The following is a 24,473-nucleotide window of genomic DNA, read 5'->3' as shown; positions in this document are numbered from 1 at the left end:
ACTACTCCCTTTAAAGAAAACCAAGTTTTGAACTATGTGAATACATATCTTCAGAAGTTAATATAAAAAGTCAGCAAAAGTGACTTCTGGCCACGAGGGAATAATAAGTTCTAGGATTACTCTTCTGTCATAAACAACTAGAAAAGTTGATAAAAGTAGAAAACATCTATTTTCAGATATTGGACAAAGGCAGAACAGAACGTGATTCCTGAGAGGAGGAAACAAAGTAAGTTCTATTTTACTCAGGTTTTCCGGGCTGGAGGCAATTTCCAGGACATGGCACAAGGCTGGGGAACTCAAGCAGAGCCCAGCAATATTGCTGAATTGAGGAGACAGAGAGAAGAGTTCAGAGGGTAAAAGGGGGCTTGATTCATAGGGCAGGGTACCTGAAGCAGGGAGGTACACAGGAGTTAGCACTGGGGTCCCCTTGATTCTTTGGCTGAATACCCATCTGTCTATGATCTTGGGCAAGAAAACTTCTAGGAAGAGAACAACTACCAGGAGCTGTAATCTAAGCAATTCCCAGAGGTCACACAGGGCCAGGAATAATGAAAGTTTCCAACAGGGAGACTTGGAGAGACCTTGTTGAATATCACTGACATTCAGTAGAAACCCCATAATAGCCACACTTTAAAAGTGGGGCCAGATTAGCCCTAGAGTCAAGGCTATTCTATACTCCCCCCAAAAAAGCTTAAAAGAAGCTTAAAAGGTTCACACTTAAGTCACCCAAGTAACTTAGCTGATTGCCAGAACAAAATCCAACATTCTTTAAGGCAAAACAACATAATCCAACACTCAATTGTAATATTCACAATGTCTGGCATCCAGTAAAAAATGGTACATATATGAAGGAAGAGGAAAATATAACCCCAAAAGAAAAAATAGGCAATAGAAGCAGACCCAGAAATGGCAGAGATAATAGAATTAGCAGACAGTTAGTTTTAGCATGCTCCACATGCTCAAGGATATAAAGGAAAACATGAACATAATGAGGAGAGAAATTGACAATATAAAAAAGAACAACTGAAATTTTTAGAGAAGAAAGATGCATTATTTGTAAACAAACGTGCTCAATGTTAATTGGGACATTTTAGGCATAGTGTTATTTAATTAAGAAACAGTGTGTGCAGGCCACAGTGCTAGGCTTTGTGAGAAGTACACTTTCCATTCTTTCTCTCTTACCTTTTTTCTTTCCTTCCCCCTCCTTTTTTCCTCCTCCCTCGCTCCCTCCCTCCCTTCCTTCCTTTCTTCCTTCCTATCAAGATGGACTCATGGATTATTATTTTATTTTGTGAGCTATATTTAGTTAATATCATTATTTATTTTATTGCTCACACTGTCCCATATTTGGCAGTGTGTGCTTATGTAAACTGGCCTCTGTGTCCTTTTGCTGTGTTAGATCTTTTTTTTTTTTTTTAAATAGGACTCCTTACTTTCTAGCACTACAAGATGTTTCAGGTTGATTTTATACTTTTCCTGCTCTGACACTGGTATCAGCCATTTTTCCAAGGAGCCCTGATTCCTTTCTGTTGGAGAATGATGTTTACAAAGTGGTATCGGGGGGCTAGATGCTCACTGTTACTTGGGTGGTATTGTTTCTAGGCCCACTCAGCTACATAGTTATACGTATACATACACACAGTACACACATAATGTGTATATATAATACAAGTCTATATTTTTATATCTCTCTGTATATACACATATTAAAAGCATATTAAAACCCAAAGAATGTTGGATTTTGTTCTGGCAATACTAATGTCTCTTGTTCTAGTTCAAAACCACAGGATCTATCCTAGCCTTTCTTTTCTTTCTTTTTTTTTTGTAACTCCTTTTTCTAGCAGTGAGAAATCTTGCTTCCCTTTCCAACAATATATTACCTAGTTGCTCAGTCCTAGAATACACACAAAGTAGTTTTGGAATAGCTAAGCCATACCGCCGTAGAAACCAAATTGGGTAACCAGAGTGCAATGTTTGTTTAGACCCATTTTGCCTTTGCTAAAATTCTGTGTTCTGAAGTTAATTAGGATATCCCCTCCCCTTCTGCCTCAGGTAGTTGTATTGTTAACTTGATGTACATTTAGGTCTATTTGTTTTCATTTGCATTCCTTTTTTATTTTCTTTCTTTTTTCTTCCTCCCTCTCATCCTTGTTGATTTTCCATTTGTTTGGTGATATTGTACATCTGATGAGTACTTTGTGTTTTACAGAATGCTTCTTAAATTTGTCTCCTTGATGAAATACATCTAAGTCAACTTCTCACCTGGGCCTAATTCATGAGGTCTGGACAGGACTTGCATTTCTATCAATTTCCAGATGATGCTGATGTTACTGGCTTGGGGACCATACTTTGAGAACCGCTGGTCTATGACACTTATTAAAAACAGATTCCTTGGCCCCAGACCTATTGAATTCTCCATGGAGGGTCCAGGAATCTCTTATGATGAGACTAGTCTGGGACACTAACCTGTTCTTTGAAATTACTTGGGATTGGTAAACTAGATTTTGGGGAGTAACATTTGTATAGGTTACCAGTCTGAGATTTAAAATGTGACTTGATTAATTTATACACAAAGCTAATGCTAAATTTTCCAATTCATGTTTATTGGTTTGCCCACTATGTTTTGCTCTCAGTTTATGTCACAATCAAGAACACTCATTTGGTGTTATTCCTATAATAATTTAGTATAGATCTTTGCTTAGAGAAACATTAATATATTCATAGAAAAATTTGAGGGGAACAAGTAATTTGATCAAAGGTCAGATGATAGAATGTGCTTTCTATAAACCATTTGTGGCTAAAAGATGAAATTTCAGTACTAATTATATATCTAATTTTTGAGTAGAAATATTGCCAAAATTGTGAAATTTGCAAAGAAGCCAAATTTAAAATTTATTTGACCATTTTTTTCACTATTTTCACTTGCAAGTAAAGTTTACTCACATATAGAGAAATTAAATAAATAGTGACACTGAATTTGTGTGTGTGTGTGTTGGCAACGCATAAAATATTTTGCTGCATAAACGTTTTTTAAGAATTTCAGAAATTCTTAAGTTTTGGTTATTTTAAGCCAGTGTATCTCTTTCTTATTTTAAAAATTTGATCACCATTTTAACTTATACTACTTTAAAATTTTGATGGTTTAAAAGTAGCATTATCAAAATTTTAAAGTATCATTTGATGTTCATAAATACTTAAAACTTTTTTTTTTTTTTGCGGTACATGGGCCTCTCACTGTTGTGGCCTCTCCCGTTGCGGAGCACAGGCTCCGGACGCGCAGGCTCAGCGGCCATGGCTCACGGGCCCAGCCGCTCCACGGCATGTGGGATCTTACCGGACCGGGGCATGAACCCGTGTCCCCTGCATCAGCAGGTGGACTCTCAACCACTGCACCACCAGGGAAGCCCCTGATGTTCATAAATACTTAAAACTTTAAAAAATCTTTTGGAAGGTAATAGAAGTTCTTATGCTGACTTTGGCAAGTAACAAGGCTGGTGTATTACAGGTTTCACACAAACTTGGAAAAACTTCTGCTGTCATAAATATGAGAAATATCTAATGTTTTCCTCAAGGAAAAAATAATTTGAAATAATTCTGTAATTCTCTAATATTCTGATTTATAGAAATATTAACATAATTCAGATTATAATTATTCTTTAGTTGTGGCCATTAAAGTTTTTGTCAATCCCCTAAATAAAATGACAATGGTAAAAGTGAAACTTATCTTGTAATGATAAGACAGCTTGGGTGTGATGAAACAAGCACTGAACATGGACGTATGAGACTTAAGATGAATTCCAGGTCTACATTCTCTTTGAGCTCAGTTTTTTACTTGTAAAGTAGGTGTTATTAGTTCCCTCATAAGGGAACTAATAAGGTGGTTTGAAAAATTAAATTAGTGATCCTCAAGGTGTTTCGTGTACATTGCAAATATGTTATATAATGAAATTTGATGATATATTTAATGTGGTTTCCTTATTTTTGTGTCTTTTGCCCATCAAATACCCACCTGTAGGGAGTACAAAATGTTTTTGGCCTATAGCTGGGATTAAAAATTTTTTTCTTAAAAGTCTAGAGAGTAAATATTTTAGACTTTGCCCACCATACTGTCTCTATCACAACCTTGTAGTCACAATTAATATGTAAATGAATGAGCACGACTGTGTTTATGGACACTGAAATTTGAATTTCATATAATTTACGTGAATCATGGAATATTCTTCCTCTTTTCTTTGTATTGTTTTAAACCATTGGTTAATGTAAGAAGTCCTTCTAAAAATGGGTGTTACTTGGGCTGCAGGTTTCTCACCCCTGTTTAGAGCATTTGAAAACTAGGTTTAAGTTCATTCTTAGACTTTCATGATGGGGTTATCTGTTGGAGTGGTTTGGGAAATTACTGAATGGAGTTTGTTTTTTTTTAGAAAAACACAAATTATGAAATACTACAATATATGTTGTATATATACATACTATATAATATATAATCATTGTATATAGTCATTATTATGAATATATATATTTGCATATACTTAAATTGTAAAGAAAATGAAAATAGATTGATTAAATAGAACACAACAGTGAAGTGGTAGAGAAACCACAGAGTTAATTTCATTGGTAATCAGCCGTATTCTACAAATGTCCACTGTATTTAGAAAAAAGATGGCATTGGTGAGACCGTGTAAAGTAAGACAGTGTAATTCTAACTTTTCTTTTTGTTTTAAAAAAGAAAAATATCACCAGAATTTCCTATCCTTTAAAAAATATTACTGGAATATATGTGTCTTGTTTTCTGTTCAGTTCTATTTGTGGCTTAAAATTTGGGAGTTCTTCAGTCAAAGCATAATACAAGCTGCAAGCATATTTCTGACATAAATAACCACAATTCATTTAATTTGTTCCATACTCTTCTGATAAAAGCTTTTATTTTAATATTTGAAAAACACATAAAAGCCATGGTGTGATATTTTTAAAAATAACATTTCATTGGATTTGTTTAAAGATTTAGATAAAGTTGAAAGTGCTAAGTCATTCCACCTCCAATTCAAAATGGAATTTCATGGGTGTATAGCCCTTTAAAGTTTTTAAAAATACTTTTATGGGGCTTCCCTGGTGGTGCAGTGGTTTAGAGTCTGCCTGCCGATGCGGGGGACGCAGGTTCATGCCCCGGTCTGGGAGGATCCCACGTGCCGCGGAGAGGCTGGGCCCGTGGGCCATGGCCGCTGAGCCTGCGCGTCCGTAGCCTGTGCTCCGCAACGGGAGAGGCCACAACAGTGAGAGGCCCGCGTACTGCAAAAAAAAAAAAAAAACTTTTATGTAATTGTCTTTTATATTCACAAAAACTTAATAAAGACAGATGGTTCAGGCATTTTCTCTGTTTTACTGTTTAAGGAGACCAAGGCTCACAAAGATGAACTTACTTGTCTATGGTCTTATGGTTCATAAGCAAACAGAAAAACCTGATTTAGGTCTCAATGTTAATTTAGTGTGCTTCTTACAATAACAGTATCCCTTCCACAGTGCCCAGGATATTGCTTTGCACATTAAAATGTCTTGTAAATGTTGTTTCCTGATTGATGTTTTTTTTGGGGGACTAAAGGAATACTAAAGTCTAGCTCAGGAAACTTGAAAAATCTATCATAATTCAAAACACTTAATAATTCGTGGGGTGTGTTTGGAAAGGTTAGGGTCCGTTTCTCTCATGTGTTTATATCTGAATACTCATGTATAGGCTAGTTAGCACAGTTTCTAAAGCAACACTTTCTCCACGTTGAATTTTTAGTTAGTATATTTATCTCTTACAGCTTTTTCCTCCAAAAGGACTGAGGTCTTTTCTGAAGGCAGTGATCATGCCTAAATATTAATACTCTCTCCCTGTCCCCAGGTTCTTTAAAAAGCGTGCAGTGGCTTGGATACGAGGCAGCAGGTGTTTATGGACAGAATGGGGGTAGCTCAAGCAAGACAGGGAATATGAGGCATGGATACCCCCCGCCCCTGCCACTTCAGAAGCCCCTGAACTTCCACCCTAAAGACTTCTCATTTATACCAAGGCTTAGACTCTCCATGGGATGAGGCAGATTAAAAAAACAAACACGAAAAAATCAGAAATAACAACTGTCTGTGTCTTGGTTGCAGGCTGTTATTCTCTATGCCTTGAGTTGGGTAACCCTATAAGATAATTACAGTTATTTTTTAAAGTTAACCCATTCATTTGTAGGTTTACAGTGATAGGCAAAGTATTGCTTAAAAACTTTTCCCTAGATTTCCTTTTTTTTGTAAACAGCTTTTTTGACATACAAGAATATAAAATAAACTGTACATATTTAGTGTAAACTTATAAGTTTTGATATATGAAACCACTCATAAAGTGTTCACCATAATAAAGAAAATGAATCTATTGTCAATCACAAAATTTCTTCTTGCCCCTTTGTAATCCCACCCTCTACTCCTACCTGTGGTACCCTATCACCAGCCCCACCTCCCATCCCCCACTGTCCCCAGGCAATGACTGATCTGACCCTTTCTGTAACCAAAGGTTTCTTTGCATTTTCTAGAATTTTATACAAATGCATTCCTACAGAACTTTTGTCTTGCTTTCACATGGCATGATTATTTTGAGATTCATTAATGCTGTGTGAATCTACTGGCAGTCCATTCCTTTTCATTGCTGAGTAGCATTCCATTATATGAATATACCACAGTTTGTTTGTCTGCTCACCTATTGATTGATAAATGAGTTGTTTACAGGTTTTGGCTCTTACAAAGAAAGCTGCTACAATTCTCTGTACTTGTTTGTGTACATATCTCTGTAAGGATATATGCTTTTACTTCTCCTGGATGAATACCTGGGAATGGAATATGTAAATTATATAGTAGGTGTATGTTTAACAACTTAAGACATTGCAAAACTGTTTTCCAAAGTTGTATCATTTTACATTCCTACCAGCAGTCTATTAGAGTTCCAGTTCCTGCATACCTCTTCAATATGTGATATGATGAATCTTTTCAATTTTGACCATTCTAATATGTGGATAGTAGTATTGGGGTTTTAATTTGCATTTCCTGAATAACTAGTGATTTGGGGCTTCTTTTCACATGTTTCTTTTCATTCTATGTATTCTGTGGAGAAGTGACTATTGACATTTTGGCCTATTTTTAATTGGATTTTTTAAATATTATTATTGAGTTATGAAAGTTCTTTATATCTTCTGGATTCAAGTCCTTTATTAGAGAGATGACTGGCAAATATATTCTCTCAGTCTGTGACTTGTCTTTTGTTATTTTTTATCTTTCACAGTGTCTTTTAAAGAACAGAAGTTTTCAATCTTGATAGAAGTCCAATTATCAATTTGTTCTTTTTCTTTTTTAACATCTTTATTGGAGTATAATTGCTTTACAATGGTGTGTTAGTTTCTACTTTATAACAATATCAATTTGTTCTTTTATGGATCATGCTTTTGTGTTTCATCTAAGAAATTCTTATCTAAACCAAGGCCACAAAAATTTTTTCCCATATTTTCTTCTAAAAGATTCATAGCTTTAGACTTGACATTTGGATTGATGATCCATTTTGAATTAATTTTTAGGTCTGGTGGGGGGTATGGATTAAAGTTGCTTTTTGGGGTGGGGAGCATGTAGATATCCCGCTGTTCCAGCACAATTTATTGAAAAGATTACTTTTTCTCCACAGAACTCCTTGTACCTTTGTAGAAAATTGATTGTACATATAGGTGCTGGTCCCTCTTCTGTTCCATTAATCTATTTTCCTATCTTTACACTCATACTCCAATGGCTGATTATCGTAGCTTATTAGCTGTAACTTCTTGTTTTATGACTTTAGTGGTGGCTTTAGGATTTAGAATATAGGTCTTTGACTTATTATAGTCAAACTGATATTATACCTCTAGCTGCTATGACACCACTTTGTGTATAGTAGAAGAACATTACAACTGTGTACTTATAGATCTCCCCCTTCCCCAAGTTTGGTACTAATGTCATACAGTTTACTTCTACCAATGTTATAAACCCAACACTACATGGTTATTATTTTTGCTTTAATCAGTCAATAAATATCTACCCTTTTAGTTAAATTTCATTTGTTTGTGTGGAACAAGACTTCTATCTACTATCATTTTCTTTTTGCCTGAAGGACTTCCTTTAGCATTTTTTATAATGCAGGTCTGATGATAATGAGTTATTTCCATTTTGGCGTGTCTGAAAAAGCCTTTATTGCATGTTTATTTTGCAAGATATTGTTACTGCATATAGGGTTTAGGATCACAATTTTTCTTTCCTTTCAGTACTTCACTGTCTTCTTGTTTATATTATTTCTTTTTTTTTTTTTTTTTTTTTTTTTTTGCGGTACACGGGCCTCTCACTGTTGTGGCCTCTCCCGCTGCGGAGCACAGGCTCCGGGCGCACAGGCCCAGAGGCCATGGCTCACGGGCCCAGCCGCTCTGCGGGATGTGGGATCCTCCTGAACCGGGGCACAAACCCGTGTCCCCTGCATCGGCAGGCAGACTCTCAACCACTGCGCCGCCAGCAAAGCCCATTGTTTATATTATTTCTGATAGCTAACCTGCTTTAACCCCTGTCTTTGTATCCTTGTTATAATGTATCTTTTTTCCCCAGATGCTCTTTAAGCTGAGTGTGCAGAATAGCTGCCCTCAATTTGGATATTGTGTCCTACATTTTAAATATATCCAGTGCTTTCACATCTGTGTTAATATTTAGCTCTTCTTTTTCCATATAGGCTTGAAGTATTAGAAGAGTCACCTCTGCTCCCCCAGAAAAGCAGTTTTCAGATTGTTCAGTGCAACTGCAGTGTTCATGAATGTTGTGAATGTCATGTGCCTGTGCCAACAGTCAAAATCAATTACACCCTTCTTATGTATTTGAAAATCACATCTGGTGGAGTAATTTTTCACTCACCTCCAATGTCAGTTCAGCCTATTAATGTTGGTAAGTTGTGCATAAAAAAGATAATAGATATCAACATCAGTCATACAAACAGGTTGAAGATTGCTTACCAAATTTTTCACTAGCTTATCTTGCTTTGACCAACACTCTAAAGATGGTAAGTGTAGTTCTAGGGAGTATTAAAAGCAGCTTCTGGAATGATTTAACAGCAGTATAGATATCTCTGTAATTGTAACTTAAATTCTTTTTGAAAACAGTTTGATTTCTTTAAATCCTGGATCCATCTAATGGATATTTATTGCTTGGTTATTACTTTTTCACATCTTGGATAACTATTTCTGAAAATAATTGAAAGCTTGTTATTATCTGAATTTATGCCTTCAGTAAGCATTTCTTAGAGGCTCATGTGTGTCAGCCACTGACCTAGGAGCTGGGGAAACAATGGTGAATGCCTCACAGAACAGGGGCAGACAGTAGTGGGCAGAGAGAAACAGTAAAAACATAAATAATTTGCTGTACAAATCTGACCTTAAGAAAAACTCAAATAATAGGCAAAGGCCCATATTTTCAGTGCAAAGATTCTCCAAATCTATTTGATCAACTGGAATGTATAATTACATATATTCAGTGTATTCAGTTATTCAGTGTGAATAATATAGGCAAATGTTAACAAACTATTTAATTTATTAACTCAGTTTTGTATGTGTATGTTAAATTATATATTACATATGATACATAATTTAATGGTGTTACTATTTTACATTTACATTTCCTGAAACAATTGTATACAAACTCTTTTTTTTTTTTTTTTTGCAATACACGGGCCTCTCACTGTTGTGGCCTCTCCCGTTGCGGAGCACAGGCTCCAGACACGCTGGCTCAGTGGCCATGGCTCACGGGCCCAGCCGCTCCGCGGCACATGGGATCCTCCCAGACCAGGGCACGAACCCGTGTCCCCTGCATCGGCAGGCAGACTCTCAACCACTGCGCCACCAGGGAAGCCCTTAAATTCTTGTTATTGTAATATTATAGACCTGTATACAAACTCTTTATATGCATCTCTGCATCATTGATTTTGACATCACTAGAGCCACTTTTCCAAGTATCTGACACACTTTCCCACACAGCTTTACCTTCACTTTTAAGTTACTGAGGAAATAGCACTTTTTGAATCTGTATATGACATCATATTTAACATTAGGACTTTAAAATAACTTGTCCTCTAGGGATATATTTGTGATCTCCACAATGTAATTACAATGATATCCAAGGAGTTCAGTCATGACGTTATACCACAGGGAAAAATCTATAAAGTATCATCATTTTCTCTTTTTAAAACCAGTTCTATCAGGTGATTTTTAGAAATACTTAGAGCCAACATTGAATTAAATTGTTTTTAAAAGTAAAGTAGTTAAGAGAAGTTGCTACGATAGACTTTATAAGAACCTTAAAAATGATTTTGTCTTATTTCGGATAATTTTGGGGAAAAAATCTTTCCTCGTATTGGGATATATGTGATAATATTTTTTAAAGTGCTATGAAAGAAATAAGAGAAATTGTGTGATGGAGAATGTCAGATGTAAGGGCTATTATTTCAGTTATAGATGTCCTCTTTTAGAAGATAGCATTTAAGCTGAAAGAAAAGAGATAGCCATGTGAAAACAAAAGGTGCTCCAAGCAGGAAGAATAGCACTCATAAAATTCCTGGGATGGAATGAGCTTGGAAGTTGGAAGAACCAAATACAAGACTCTTGCATGGAATGAATGAAGTAGGAGAATATTTAGAGATGTGGTTAGAGAGTCATCTGGGTCCAGGTCATACCATAAACCAGGGTTACAACTTTTGGATTTTATTCTAATTGCAGTGGAGGCATTTGAACCAGGAGAATGATATGATCAAGGGTGTGTGTGTGTGTGTGTGTGTGTGTGTGTGCATGTGTGCGTGTGTAAGCATGCATATGTTTAAAATTTATGCTGCATGTGAAGAAGGAAATTGATGAGGAAGGAAGGAAGGATAGTTGCAAGAGTAGAAGCAGAGGAATCAGATAGGAAGCTGTTGGAATTGTCCCATTGACTTAGGGTTGTTGCAGTGGAGAAGTAAAGAAATGATCAGGCTTGGGATCTATTTAGGAGATGGTGCTGACTGAACGTTCTAGTGGATTGGGTATGGAGTGTGAAGGACAGAGAGGAATCAAGGATAATAGTTAGGCTTGGACCTGGGTGGTACCAGAATAGTGGTACCAGATGCTGAGATGGGGATATTAGAGAGGATTAGGTGTGTGACATATTATGGTTGAGATGCTTATTAGAAACTGAAGAGATGTTGAGTATGTAGTTGGATATATGAGCCTGGAGTTCAGGGGAGATATATATTTGGGAGTCTGTAGCATACAGATGTTTATGGGATTGTATGAGATCACATATTTAGAGTTCAGTGAGAGAAAGACTGAGGGATGATCAGAGAGAAAAGAGGAGTAAAGGAGTGTGGTGGCCTGGAAGCCAAGTGAAAAAAGTATTTCAGCTACTCACGGAACAAGCAGTAGGAATACTGCTGAGAGATGGAGTAAAATGAATCAGACAGTTGACACTGGATTTGGCAAAGTGTAGTGACCTTGGTAAGAGTAGTTTCAGTGGACTAGTGAGAAGAAAGACCTGATCAGAATAGGTTGCTCAGGAAAATGGGATGCAAAGTGGAGAAAGTGAGTATGCCAGCTCTTTGGAGGAATTTTCCTCTGAAAGAAGCAGGTAGATGAGGTCTGGGACTGAGTACATAGGGGGTCCAGGGAAAGATTTATTTTTAGATTTCTAATATGAAGACATATATGTATGCAAATAGGAAATGTAAAATAGTTTATAATTTTGTGATTTCACTTCTGTTTGGTGTCTTTGTTTTCTGTCTTATTGGTCACGAGAACTCGGTGAATTTCACCTGTTGTTTCTGGACTTTACGGTTTAGATATACCTGCTTTAAAGTAACTAAAATTTGTAATATGTCACAGAAAGTAAAAACTTCATTAATTTTGACTCAAGGAAAGAAAAAAAACTATGACTAAATTCATGAAAATATGGAATGTGTAAAGAATGTGCCATTTTTTTTCTTGAAAATAAAAGTCAGTAAATATTCCAATGTAATGGTGATTTCTGTGTTCATGAATAATTCCTGTTAATCACAAAAATTTTGAAAGCATAGAGATGCACAAAGAAGAAAAATTATTTTATTCATTTATTATCTACTATTTTGGCATTTATTTCTATTTTAATATGTGTTTACAAATATCCTTTAATTTGTAAATTTTAATAAATCAGGAATCCAACTATAGATGTTGTTTAATAAACTTTTAAAACTAACAGTATTAAACATTTTCAATATTATTCTCTAATATGATTTTTAAAGACTGTATAGATTTCCCTTAAAGGGATGAATCATTATTTATTCAATCAATCCTTTATTGTAAGATGTTTGCGTTGTTTCTACAAATGATTTAAAGGTTATATTCTATGTTTAAAGCCACACACACACAAATCTCCATGTATGAATATATACAAATGCATAGGTGTACATGAAAACACATATACACATGAACTCAGAAATTATAAACTGAGTTAAATACCCCATTAGGATAAGAAACTCCATCCCCATTTCTGGTGACAAGCCAGGGCCTGCTAATGCTGTGTTTACTGCGTGTAAACTGTGCATGGTTTGGGCTATTTGAATGGGTATATCTGGATTTGTTGTATTTTAAAAGTAATAAATATACTGAATGTGCATGCATATTTACATGAATTTGCATGAATATGTGCATTGATTTTTGCATGCAAAATTTATATGCATTTTCCAAATAGTGCTCTGTAATATACTTTTTCCACTTGTCATTTGCTAAAACAGTGGGTTTTGTCAGGGGAGGATTCAAATAAGCATAGCAAAAGCTAGGTTAAATAAAGTAAGGCAGGCTTTTTTACAGCAGGAATTCACATTTATCAAAATAACATCATTTACTGATTTATAGTTTTTACCATGTAGGGAAAAGGAAATGAAGATACATGGATTGCTATAGTAAGGTACAGGAGTAGAACCAATATTTTGGTTCTGTAAGTAGCCTTTGAATAAAGACACTTTAGCTGAAAGAATAGGATATGCTAAAAACTCATTTTGACTTCACTTTATGATTATCATGAAAATGACATGACTTAAAAGTGTTCTTTTTTTTTTCTTAAGTGAAGCCTGATCCACCATTAGGTTTGTGTATGAAAATCACAGATACTGGTAATTTAAAGATTTCTTGGTCCAGCCCAACATTGGTACCATTTCAACTTCAATATCAAGTGAAATATTCAGAGAATTCTACAAAAAATATGAGAAAAGTAAGTATATTTTAGTAAATAAAATGAAAAGTTGAGACGCAATTAAGGAAAGGTGAGACCCCCTGCAAATCCCGTACAGAACACCTCTGCATACCAAATGTGCATCCTGCTTCTGGAGCAGAATCAGTCCTAATTTAATGTCATACCATTGGCTTTCATTCAGGAGCAGCATAAGAAATGAGCATATATACAGCATTTCTGCATCTTCCATAAAATGATTTTAGAAAAATTGTTTGATGTTACTCAATATGTCTTACATGTAGATCCATGTTATATTTTGAGGAACATGACAAATTCCTCCCAGAATTTACTGTGAGGAAAAGTTTCTTTTCCAAAAGTTTATGTATATTAGATTAATTCTCTGTCTCTGTCTCTCTTCTTCTCACCCTTCCTCTCACTCTCCTTCTCCCTCTCCCTCTCATTAACACCACACACACACACACACACACACACACGCACAACTAATGGCTACAAGAAGTCCAGATACAGAATTATTGAATTCATAACTATAATATTTTCACCTAAAGACCTTCTCTGGTTTCTGATTTTACATGTCATCCTTATTTTTTCTTATTGCTCAATATATTTGTTTACATGCAGTACAAACATGTATAGTGTGTCAAATCCTTTTTTCGTTCTTTCAGTAAGTATTGAGCGCCTCCTAGGTGCCAAGAACTCAGGATCCATTGTATAGTAGAACAGGATGAGGGGAGCTTGGGAATGCTAGCGGGAGAGGATGGGTTGAAATATTAAATGGAGGTAGGGGAAGCTCTCCTTGAGAAGGTGATATTTGAGCAGGGATTTGAAGGAAGTGGTGATGTAGATATCTGGGAGAATTGGAGTCTAAATAGGGAAAATAGCAATTCAGAGGCCCTAAGCTGGATGAGAAGCTGGAGGCCAGGGTGGTGAGTGAGGGCAATAGTATTAGTGGATGATCAAAGAGGAGGAGAGGAGGAGGAGGAGTTCATAAAGAGCCTTGTGGGCCATGCAAAGACTTCGGCACTATAATTTGTGAAACTAATTGTTATCTAATTTAGAGGTAAAAATCTGTCTTTTTAGATCTGGGCTAATTTTTTAAGACTTTATATTCATAAAGAACAGAATGAGAATCCGGTGTCATGTATGGAAAAAGCAGTTGAGGCTTCTCTGGGCTTTAGCTTTCTCATCTGTAAAATGGAGATAATAGGATTTTAACTACAGGTGATCTGTATTGTTTAATGCATTTCTGATGCTTTTCACCATTTTTAGTCTGCGGTGCTCCACAGTCTTAATGAGCCAGGGAGTTCAATATCTTTGGAGTACATCATTGGTTGTTTCATGCAGTTAGGTCTCTTAGATATTTTGATTCACTATAGCTGATCATCAGCCTTGGGTCCTTAAAATTATTCATGCCCTCCTTCTGTGACACTTTGCTCTAGGAATGCTTATAGTTCTCTGTCCACCCCTGTGCACCATCTTCTACCATGTGTGTTACAGATGTCAGCAGAGGCTTGAAGCTTCCCACTGACTTTAGCTGTATCTCTCAAATTCTGAGAGGCCAGCATTCATTATCATTCAGTTAAATGCTGATTATCATTGTGATTTGTTTCCTTGGACTTACAGGCTATTTAAAATTTTATTGACTATTGTCAGTCAAACATTTGTTATTGGGTTATTGATCTCTTTTAAATTCCACTGTGGCCAGCTAACTACTCTGTAAGATTTTAATTCTGTGAGATTAGTTGAGACCTGCTTGTGATCAATTTTGGTGAAGGTTTCACACCGACCTGATGCTCTGATGTTTTCAAATAATATTTAACAGGCTGATGAGATTGTCTCAGCTACATCTCTGCTAGTAGACAGTGTGCTTCCTGGGTCTTCATATGAGGTTCAGGTGAGGAGCAAGAGACTGGATGGCCCAGGAATCTGGAGTGACTGGAGCACCCCCCTTACCTTTACCACACAAGGTAGGTTTTATAAGAGTCACTTCTACTGACAGGGGAATATGGTTCTTGACTTTGCCTTTGGCATATTATATGCATCTTAAATTTTGTGGCAGTAAACCTAAAGGAGGAACACCATATTACTTTTAATTTAAATTTTGAACAATTTAAATTTTTAACCTGTTAATGAAAACTTGTGTGAGAGCTCCCACATTTATGTGCACCCATAGCAGTATCTTGCTGAATTACTCTTTCTTACCCAAAAGATAGAGTTAATATAATAGTTCCAAATTTACAAATTCAGAACACTGCTTGTATTGACAGCTCCTGAATTTACACTTGAAAATCAGATATATTTATTTGGCAGAGATTTTTAAGTATTAAAATTTTATTTGAGTATTACATATATAATTAAGCAATTCTTTTCACTCCAGATGCTTGCTTTTCAGAGTTTTTACTTTCAATTTTCTTTTATTTATTTTTTTTGTGGTACACGGGCCTGTCACTGTTGTGGCCTCTCCCGTTGCGGAGCACAGGCTCCGGACGCGCAGGCTCAGTGGCCATGGCTCACGGGCCCAGCCGCTCCGCGGCATGTGGGATCTTCCCGGACCGGGGCACGAACCCGTGTCCCCTGCATCGGCAGGCGGACTCTCACCACTGCGCCACCAAGAAAGCCCCAGTTTTCATATTTTTAAAGGTATCTTTAACATCAGAAAAACTGCAATTTATTCACAGCTTCCTTGTGGAGTTGAGGTGCAATATTTTACATAGAGGTCCAGGAGTCTAATGGTGCTAGCCCTGGCACAAACCAGGTTGTGACTATAGGAAGACAGTTCATGGTCCTTTGACTAGTTGTCTGATCTGTCAAATGTGCAAAAATTATTCCTACTCAAACTCACTCAGGTTGATTATGGATATATGGAGATAGCAAGTACCATGTAAAACACTCAGCAGATATTCAACACATTTAACTTGTGCAATATCCAACAATATTACCATTAACAGCTAGCCTTTTACTTATTCAACACAGGTGTGTCCCTCTAGTGACTGTAGACATCCCAAACAGAAAAACCGGAAAATAAGTGAGAAATAAATCCAGACAGTGAGCAAACGGCTGCTCCAAAGGGCAGAATTTGTTGATTTAGCAATGAGCGTAAAGTTAAGCTTACTAATTTAACAAACTTGGATAGCACCTATGCCACTAAGTGGTACCATGCGATTATTAAGGGAAAGACAGAAACTTGCCAAATAGAAAGTAGACTAGGACACCAAGAGTGGGGAGAAAATCTTATACATTTTAGTATCTCCCAAGCACATTTCTCTATCACAGTATTGTCTACTGTAATGATGTGCTGCGTATTGAATCACAAATAAAAGGTAGAAGTAGATTGATAATTCCTTATTGATTAATAATAATAATATTGACAATTATAGGGTGCCTCCTGTGTTTAGGCACTGTTCTAAGTGCTTTGCACGTACTATCATTTTATCCTTTCAACAACCCTGTGAGATAGGTACTGTTATTCCTGTTTCATAGAGAAAGAAATTGAGAGTTAGATAGGGTTAAATAACTTGTAAAAGTTAATGCAGTTAGAAAGTAGCCTAATTCCAAAGTTCATGTTTGTAACCACTAGTAAAACAATTAAGTGCATAAATGTATAATTATGCAAGATTTCTGGTGGCACTAAAAATTGATTCTTAGGGCTTCCCTGGTGGCGCAGTGGTTGAGAGTACGCCTGCCGATGCAGGGGACGCAGGTTCGTTCCCTGGTCCGGGAGGATCCCACATGCCGCGGAGCAGCTGGGCCCGTGAGCCATGGCCGCAGGGCCTGTGCGTCCGGAGCCTGTGCTCCGCAGCGGGAGAGGCCACAACAGTGAGAGGCCCGCGTACCGCAAAAAAATAAAAAAATAAAAAAAAATAAAATTGATTCTTAAAGCTAGTAAGCAGTAAGCTTAATTACATAGAGCATTTTAGTGGAACACCTCATTTCCTTCATGATTCCTGGTAAATGAGGTTTTAGTGCTGCTTAGGTTTAGGTTTGCTGAGTTACGTTGGCTGCAATGTCTGCACTTCACAGTGCTGACCACACTTGAGGTTTATTCCCTGAAAAGTGTGCAACAGCAAAGTATGTCTCCAAACTCGGGGACTTCCTGTTCTTGTGTAAAGGGATTTGAATCCTTGTCCCTTAAGTCTAGTTACCTAATATTATTAGATTCACCTCCATTGTTCACTAATAGGTGCTGTAACGGCATCCACCAAACAGAAACATTCTGTAAGACTGAGGTGTTAATTTGTTTAGAATGAATTAGCACACCCACCTTATCATTTTCAAACAGTTTGGGTTTGTTTTTTTTTAAAAAAAACAGAGGTTACTTGATGTATTACTGCAGACAGAATGCTAATTCTCAGTACCTTTGTAACTACTACTTTTTATTCATTAATATATTAAAAGTGAACCTACCAAGTTCACAGTTAATGAAGCATTGACTATTCCTAGTCAAGGAATTATTATGGATTCTTTTATTTATTTTTAAATGGGGTATGAATCCCTTTATTTTCTAATTTTGTAGGTCTTATGTCTTTTTTTTAAAAAATTAGTTTGTTTTTTTGGTCACCCACCATGTGGGACCTTAGTTCCCCAACCAGGGATGGAACCCGCGCCCCCTGCATTGGAAGTGTGGAGTCTTAACCACTGGACCGCCAGGGAAGTTGCATCTTATGGATTCTTTTAAAATGAATTGGATAGGTTCTTTCTCTATAGCTGTTGGGAGATCTTGGGCTTTTAGAGGAAAACTCAGGACCTTCCCAGAACTTATAAAGTACAAGAATATTGCAATTTACATACTAAAAACAACTTTAGAATTGCTGAATTCTTGTAGTACCTTTATTAACTGCATTCTTGTTGCTGTGAAAGAAGAGGAGAAACAGATAATTTCTACACTTCCTGTACAGCTCTTATACCAGATTAAAGAAAATATTTTGTCCTTAAAGAAAATAGGTAATCTTCTCCAAGAATTAAAAAAAAAGCTATTTTCTGGAGCTATGGTAACACATTTTAAAATAATTTATCTAAAATGTTTTGATCCATGATTTATGTTCTTTTGAGTAATTCACTAATATTTATCAATAGAATTTCCTTTTTTAATAAAATTTATTAATGTAGATCCTGTAAAGGTATTGATACTTGGTCATGAGAAGAAAATCATTATTGTTTCCTTATTTTACAATAAAGAAATAAATTTTTTCCTGTTTATGCTTGACTGTAGACCTACAAGATGCAAATATCTTATATGGATTATAAATATAAAGGCATGGAGTTTAGCATGCTATTACTGAAAAGAGAAAAATAATAAAAACTAGTCAAGGTTTTTTTGGACTTGTTTTGAGGGTAATCCAAATATGTATGAAAACAGATATTCATATTCTATCAGCAGAAAATAGCTTACCTTAAATTGTACAACTGAAATACCCTGTCTTTGTAATACACTATGGCAGAAATAATTCCGTTCTATGTAAACATTCATTTATTTTTATTGTTTCTAATAAAACATAGAGACAAACTATGTTTCCAACAATAGGAGACTGAAAGAGTAGTATGGAATAGTGTATAGGCATTAAAAATGATATTTTAGAAAAATACGGATTCCCCTTGTCCTCAACCACAGGGTACTGGCACTACATAACTTAAAATGATACTACAGAACAGTATTTACAGTTTTGCCTGCTTTGTTTACTGGTGCACCATTGATTTTACATTTCCTAACAAGTTTTCATATTTAAAGCTTATTTCTCTACCTGCTTACTTGAAATTTTCATGTATCCAAACGAGACAGTGGCTATCACCATTTATTCTTCAGGATTTTGTTTTGTAGGGATTTGACTTAAGAACTTACGCTAAGGTTCACTGATTCTGAAAGCAGAGTCTGATGGAAGACATACCATTGTGGAATTAGACTACATTTCATTTTCATTAATTTCCTGCCTATCAGTTAGCAAGTGACAATTACTGTCTAAAACATATTTTATAATGCATAAGTCTCTGTGTTTAGAAAATACTGAGGACATTTATGGAGGCTCAAGTCACTTGGGAATGGGAATGCTTGGGACACTTACTAACTGTACACGAACAGGCAGCTACAGTTCTGCAGTCCTCAGCGCACTCATTTTATTTTGGGCAGTATAATCCTGAATGCCTTGTGAATCTTTTTTACATGGTATCAATTGCTTACGTGATGTTTTCTGTCTTCATCTAACATCCTACCTTTTCTTTCCCCATTACAGATGTCATATACTTTCCACCTAAAATTCTGACAACCGTTGGGTCTAACGTTTCTTTTCACTGCATCTATAAAAATGAAAACAAGATAGTTTCCTCAAAAAAGATTGTTTGGTGGATGAATTTAGCTGAGAAAATTCCCCAAAGCCAGTATGATGTTGTGGGTGACCATGTTAGCAAAGTTACTTTTCCTAATTTGAATGCAACCAAACCCCGAGGAAAGTTCACCTATGATGCAGTGTACTGCTGCAATGAGCATGAGTGCCACCATCGTTATGCTGAATTATATGTGATTGGTAAGAATCCTGGGATTTTCTTCATTTTATTCCATGAGATACATTTTTATTATGGACTCTATCTTAGAGTCCCATTGAAGATGTTAAGGAAATTTTATTTTCATTAAAAATGTTTTGGTGCTTTTGCTTTATAGTAATATTTTAATGTGTTTTAAATAGATGTCAATATCAATATATCATGTGAAACTGATGGGTACTTAACTAAAATGACTTGCAGATGGTCACCCAGTGCAATCCAATCACTTGTGGGAAGCACTTTGCAGTTGAGGTATCAGAGGTATGTATATTTTTGCTGTTTTATTTTTCTGTGGATATGGTGAGATAAACATCTCCTGTAGAATATCACCATAGCAGTAGTCTTGTAGATTTATTCCCAAAAGACGAAGGTAGAATATTCTTAATTAGGAAATTTTTAGAGGGTTAAATAAATTGGTGATTCTTGAAAAAATTCACACACAAAAAGATTGTAATTTGTTTTTGCTTCAGATTATTTTTTTCTGATGATCAGTTAATTCTCCACAGTTGCATTTTAGTTAGTAAATGAAATCCAAAAAATTAATGTCTATACATTTTAATTTGACTTGGAGAATTGACTAGAGGAGAATATCAAGGATTATAGAAGCCTTGTATCATTTGCTGAAGATTAATGTTTTAGAAAAAGGTTGGAGGTAGTGGTACAGATATTGTAAGAGATAATATGAATGGTCTTTAGAAATAGGTAAGATTATTATTATTTTTAATTGAAATATAGTTGATTTACAATGTTCAGGTGTACAGCAAAGTGATTCAGTTATATATATATATGTATATATATATGTATCTATTCTTTTTCAAATTCTTTTCATTATAGGTTATTATAAGATACTGAATATAATTCTCTGTGCTATATAGTAAATCCTTGTTGTTTATCTATTATATATATAATACTGGGTATCTGTTAATCCCAAACTGCTAAATTATCCCTCCCTCCCCGCCCTTTCCCCTTTGGTAACTATAACTTTGTTTACTTAATAAGGATTAAACAATTCTAGTAAAGAGTAATTTGCGTGGCTTTTTTTTTTTTTTACCATTCTCTGATTTGAAAAGAATTAAAGTCATCGTCTTCCTATAGTATTCTTCTCTCTACAGAGACCTTTATCTAAAATAATAACACTCTTGATTAGGACAATTTTTATAACATTCTTTAGTAGTTTTCAAGTGTGTGTACTACTCTTAAACACCCTGTCTCAGTTTGTACTGGGACTTTCAATTTGTATAGCTTGTGCTCATTTATTCTTAAAATCTAAAATTTCTGCTTGAAAAACAAATCCATTTCCTCAAATACTGTGTTCTGATTCCTATTCCTAATGCTCCCAGTCTATTCTTAAGTAATATTAGAAAAAAATGAGGCAATTTCTTTGTTTCTCACGTGGGAATCATAGCTGTCTTCATCTTACCTGATATGAGAACTTTAAAATCAATAGAATATTCATGGCATACCATTTTACTTTTGTAATCTGTCTTTACTTTCTTTCCATGGCATTTTCACATTAAAAATGGTGTTTGTGGACAACCATTCCATAAGCATTTGGACTCATTTATCTTCCTGATATTTATAGAACCATGAAACTAGCTGAATATATGTGTTCAAGTTTTTTTAACCTCTCTAAGGCCTCAATTTCCTTGTCTGTAAAATGGAATGAATAATAGGACTTGCAGGGTTTCTGTGAGAATTAATGACATTTTATTTAATTATAGTTAAGTGATATGATTTCTGCTGGTAAACATTCAATAAATGGTTATATCTGTCGTGACGATAATGATGCTAACCTTTGGATTCCAAGTGGACTATTAGTGTGCTTCTGTACAAGGTCATGGTTCTTATTTTTTATGCACAGATGACTCTTCATCCCTCTTTCTCATTTAACCCCACCCACCACACTGATTCACACACACACACACACACACACACACACACACAAACACTTGTAATTTTGAGGAAATAGGAAGAAAAAGGAGTCACAAAAAATGGAAAATGAAAGACAGAAAAATATAGATTTTTCATTTTCTTGTAACCTCCTTACTCCCATTCTTATGGAAACAGTAACTGCTACTTTAGCCACTTAAATACCATATTTAAAGCAAATAATGGCAGAAGGGCTATTGCAAAGAAGAGGAGAAATGCTTTGTATTCTCTGAGGTGGAGTGTTGATTGGGATGTAGTGATAAAAAAATATTTTCTTAATTTTCTTCTCTGAGAAAATAAGTGATATACCTGACTATATGATCCATATAGAAGTCAATAATTGATATTATTTTAATTATATTGCTTTGAACTAGAAAAGATTAGGACAATGTCAATTAACCTACAATCTACTATCATTATGTTTTCAATTTGTTTTGTGGAATTTAAAGTGCAAGGAATTTATCTTCCTTTCCATATCAGGAATTCCCCATTACCACTTGTGATCTTTATTTTAAAAATTCGATCACTTCGGTATATTAGCGTAGCTTCCAAAGTGTTGTAAGTTCTATCTCCAATTGGATCCCTACCTCCCTGTTAGAACATTGCCATTTATTTCATTTGCGTACCCACTTACTGTCTAGTGAAATATTTAAGAAGGGTTATTTTCTCTTTTCATGGAAAGATTGTGATATAGCTGAGAATTCAAAAATGCCTTTCTAATAAGAACAACTACTTTTAGATGGAGCAAAAACTGTCTATTTTAAATAACAAAGCAGAATTCTGAAATATTGCTTTCATCAGTGTTGTATATTTATTGATTGTTTTTGTATCTTTTAAGGAGCAGCCTTTACTGTTCTGATGTTCCATCTATCCATCCCATATCTGAACCCAAAGATTGCCACTTGCAGAGAGATGGTTTTTATGAATGCCTATTTCAGCCAATCTTTCTATTATCCGGCTATACAATGTGGATTAGAATTAATCACTCCTTGGGTTCACTGGACTCTCCACCAACATGTGTCATTCCTGATTCCGTGGGTATGTCAAAAACTATATGTATGTCTTCATTTTTATTAGCATATTTGGATTCAGGTTGGTTCAGGGTAACTGTTGAATTTTCTGATCACACTAGATTAAAAAGTTTTTTTTCCTACTTACAGTGGAATTGAAAAGACAGTTAGCCTTAGAAAGTTTGATACTTTTGGCTTCATTTTAAATCAATAATAGGAAGATTTTCAGCATATAATTTGATGAATTATATTGATCACTGGGTATAAATTTAGTAGTAATATTATTCTAAATAATGCACTATTTTATGTTTTTTTCCCAATGTACTTATGAAAACATTTGATGCTTTTAATCTAAAAGTTTAATTTGGATATTCTGACGGTTTTTGTAATCTGAGTAGTCATAGCTCAAGGCTTTAATTTGTAAGGCTGGGTAGGAAGCAGAAGGATTCACAATAACTCAAGTGAAATAAAGAGAAAATAGACAAGGATGATGACATCCATTATAACATTTTAAACATTCTTTTAAAAGGATATTTTGATTTCAAAGGAATAAGAGACCCCTTGGAGATTTTGATATGTTACTCTAAGTATCACTGTGAAATCTTTTTTTTTTTTTTTTTTTTTTTTTGCGGTACGCGGGCCTCTCACTGTTGTGACCTCTCCCGTTGCGGAGCACAGGCTCCGGATGCGCAGGCTCAGCGGCCATGGCTCACTGGGCTCAGCTGCTCCGCGGCATGTGGGATCTTCCCGGACCGGGGCACGAACCCGTGTCCCCTGCATCGGCAGGCGGACTTTCAACCACTGCACCACCAGGGAAGCCCCACTGTGAAATCTTTGGGAAATGATCCATTTATGATTTTGCAGCAAATGTAGAAGAGTATCTTTTGATGCTATATAATATTTTGTTGGGGAATTGTACCAGAAATTAACATTTGATCCACTGTATTTTCAAATAATTAGTACACATCTGAATTCAAATCTATATTTTGTTAAATATAGCATAAAGTTGTCATAATTAAAAAAAGTTTTTCAATATGAAGTCCCAGTTAATTGATCTGCCCTCTCACCGCCCCTTCCTATTTAGTTTGGTTCCATTTTAAGTGAGTTTACTGTAAGCAATACTTCTCTGGTACTAAATATCCTAAGATAGCAAGGAACTGTCCTACTTCCCTACCCTACAGACATGCACAGATATACCCTCACATGTATTATACGACAACTGCAACATGGATTCAGTTCGATATCTGAACAATTTTTGATGTTATTCTTTTCAGTACTAACATAAGGCATTTAAATTGCACTTATATTGCCTACCGAGTACTAGAAAACAATGTGAAAATTCAACTTTGGAATCCAAATGCCAGCTCCACTTATTACTAGCTTTGTAAACGTGGGCTGGTCACTTAAGTGCTCCGTGACTATTTTGTCACCTATAGAATGTAGAAAGCTCCTTTTACCTCCCTAATGTGGGTATTGTGGGGATCACATAAACCATTGTACTTCAAAGCATTCTTTCTATAAACTAGATATTCGTGGACTATATACATGTGATAGCCATATGATTCCATCAAGTGCAATCACAGCTTTAATGTGTTTGGGTCTCTTGAATGCTCATACTTCCTTTCCTGAAGAGGAATTATCTTTTCAAGAGATGAAATATATGTCATCTTACTGGTTGGTGAAGAACATCTTCTTGGCATATGAGGAATTGAATAAGCATGAGATACTGTATAGTAATTAAAAAGT

At 35.6% G+C, this 24,473-nt stretch overlaps 1 protein-coding gene across 8 annotated transcripts in view; it reads left to right on the top strand.

Moving 5' to 3' along the window:
- LOC309958188 (leptin receptor) overlaps positions 1-24,473 on the top strand; it is a 101,392-nt gene that overhangs the window by 40,753 nt on the left and 36,166 nt on the right. For all 8 annotated transcript variants that reach the window (XM_082833862.1, XM_082833861.1, XM_082833865.1 and 5 more), the window contains 6 exons: positions 8,750-8,958; positions 13,133-13,278; positions 15,080-15,224; positions 19,482-19,772; positions 19,932-20,049; positions 22,556-22,755. In XM_082833862.1, the coding sequence (XP_082689988.1) occupies positions 8,750-8,958; positions 13,133-13,278; positions 15,080-15,224; positions 19,482-19,772; positions 19,932-20,049; positions 22,556-22,755 (1,109 nt within the window). The remainder of the gene's footprint in view (positions 1-8,749; positions 8,959-13,132; positions 13,279-15,079; positions 15,225-19,481; positions 19,773-19,931; positions 20,050-22,555; positions 22,756-24,473) is intronic.

Source organism: Leucopleurus acutus, assembly GCF_964270905.1.
Source record: "Leucopleurus acutus genome assembly, chromosome: 2".
NCBI classification, from domain to species: Eukaryota; Metazoa; Chordata; class Mammalia; order Artiodactyla; family Delphinidae; genus Leucopleurus; species Leucopleurus acutus.
This window is presented reverse-complemented; position numbering and strand designations above follow the sequence as displayed.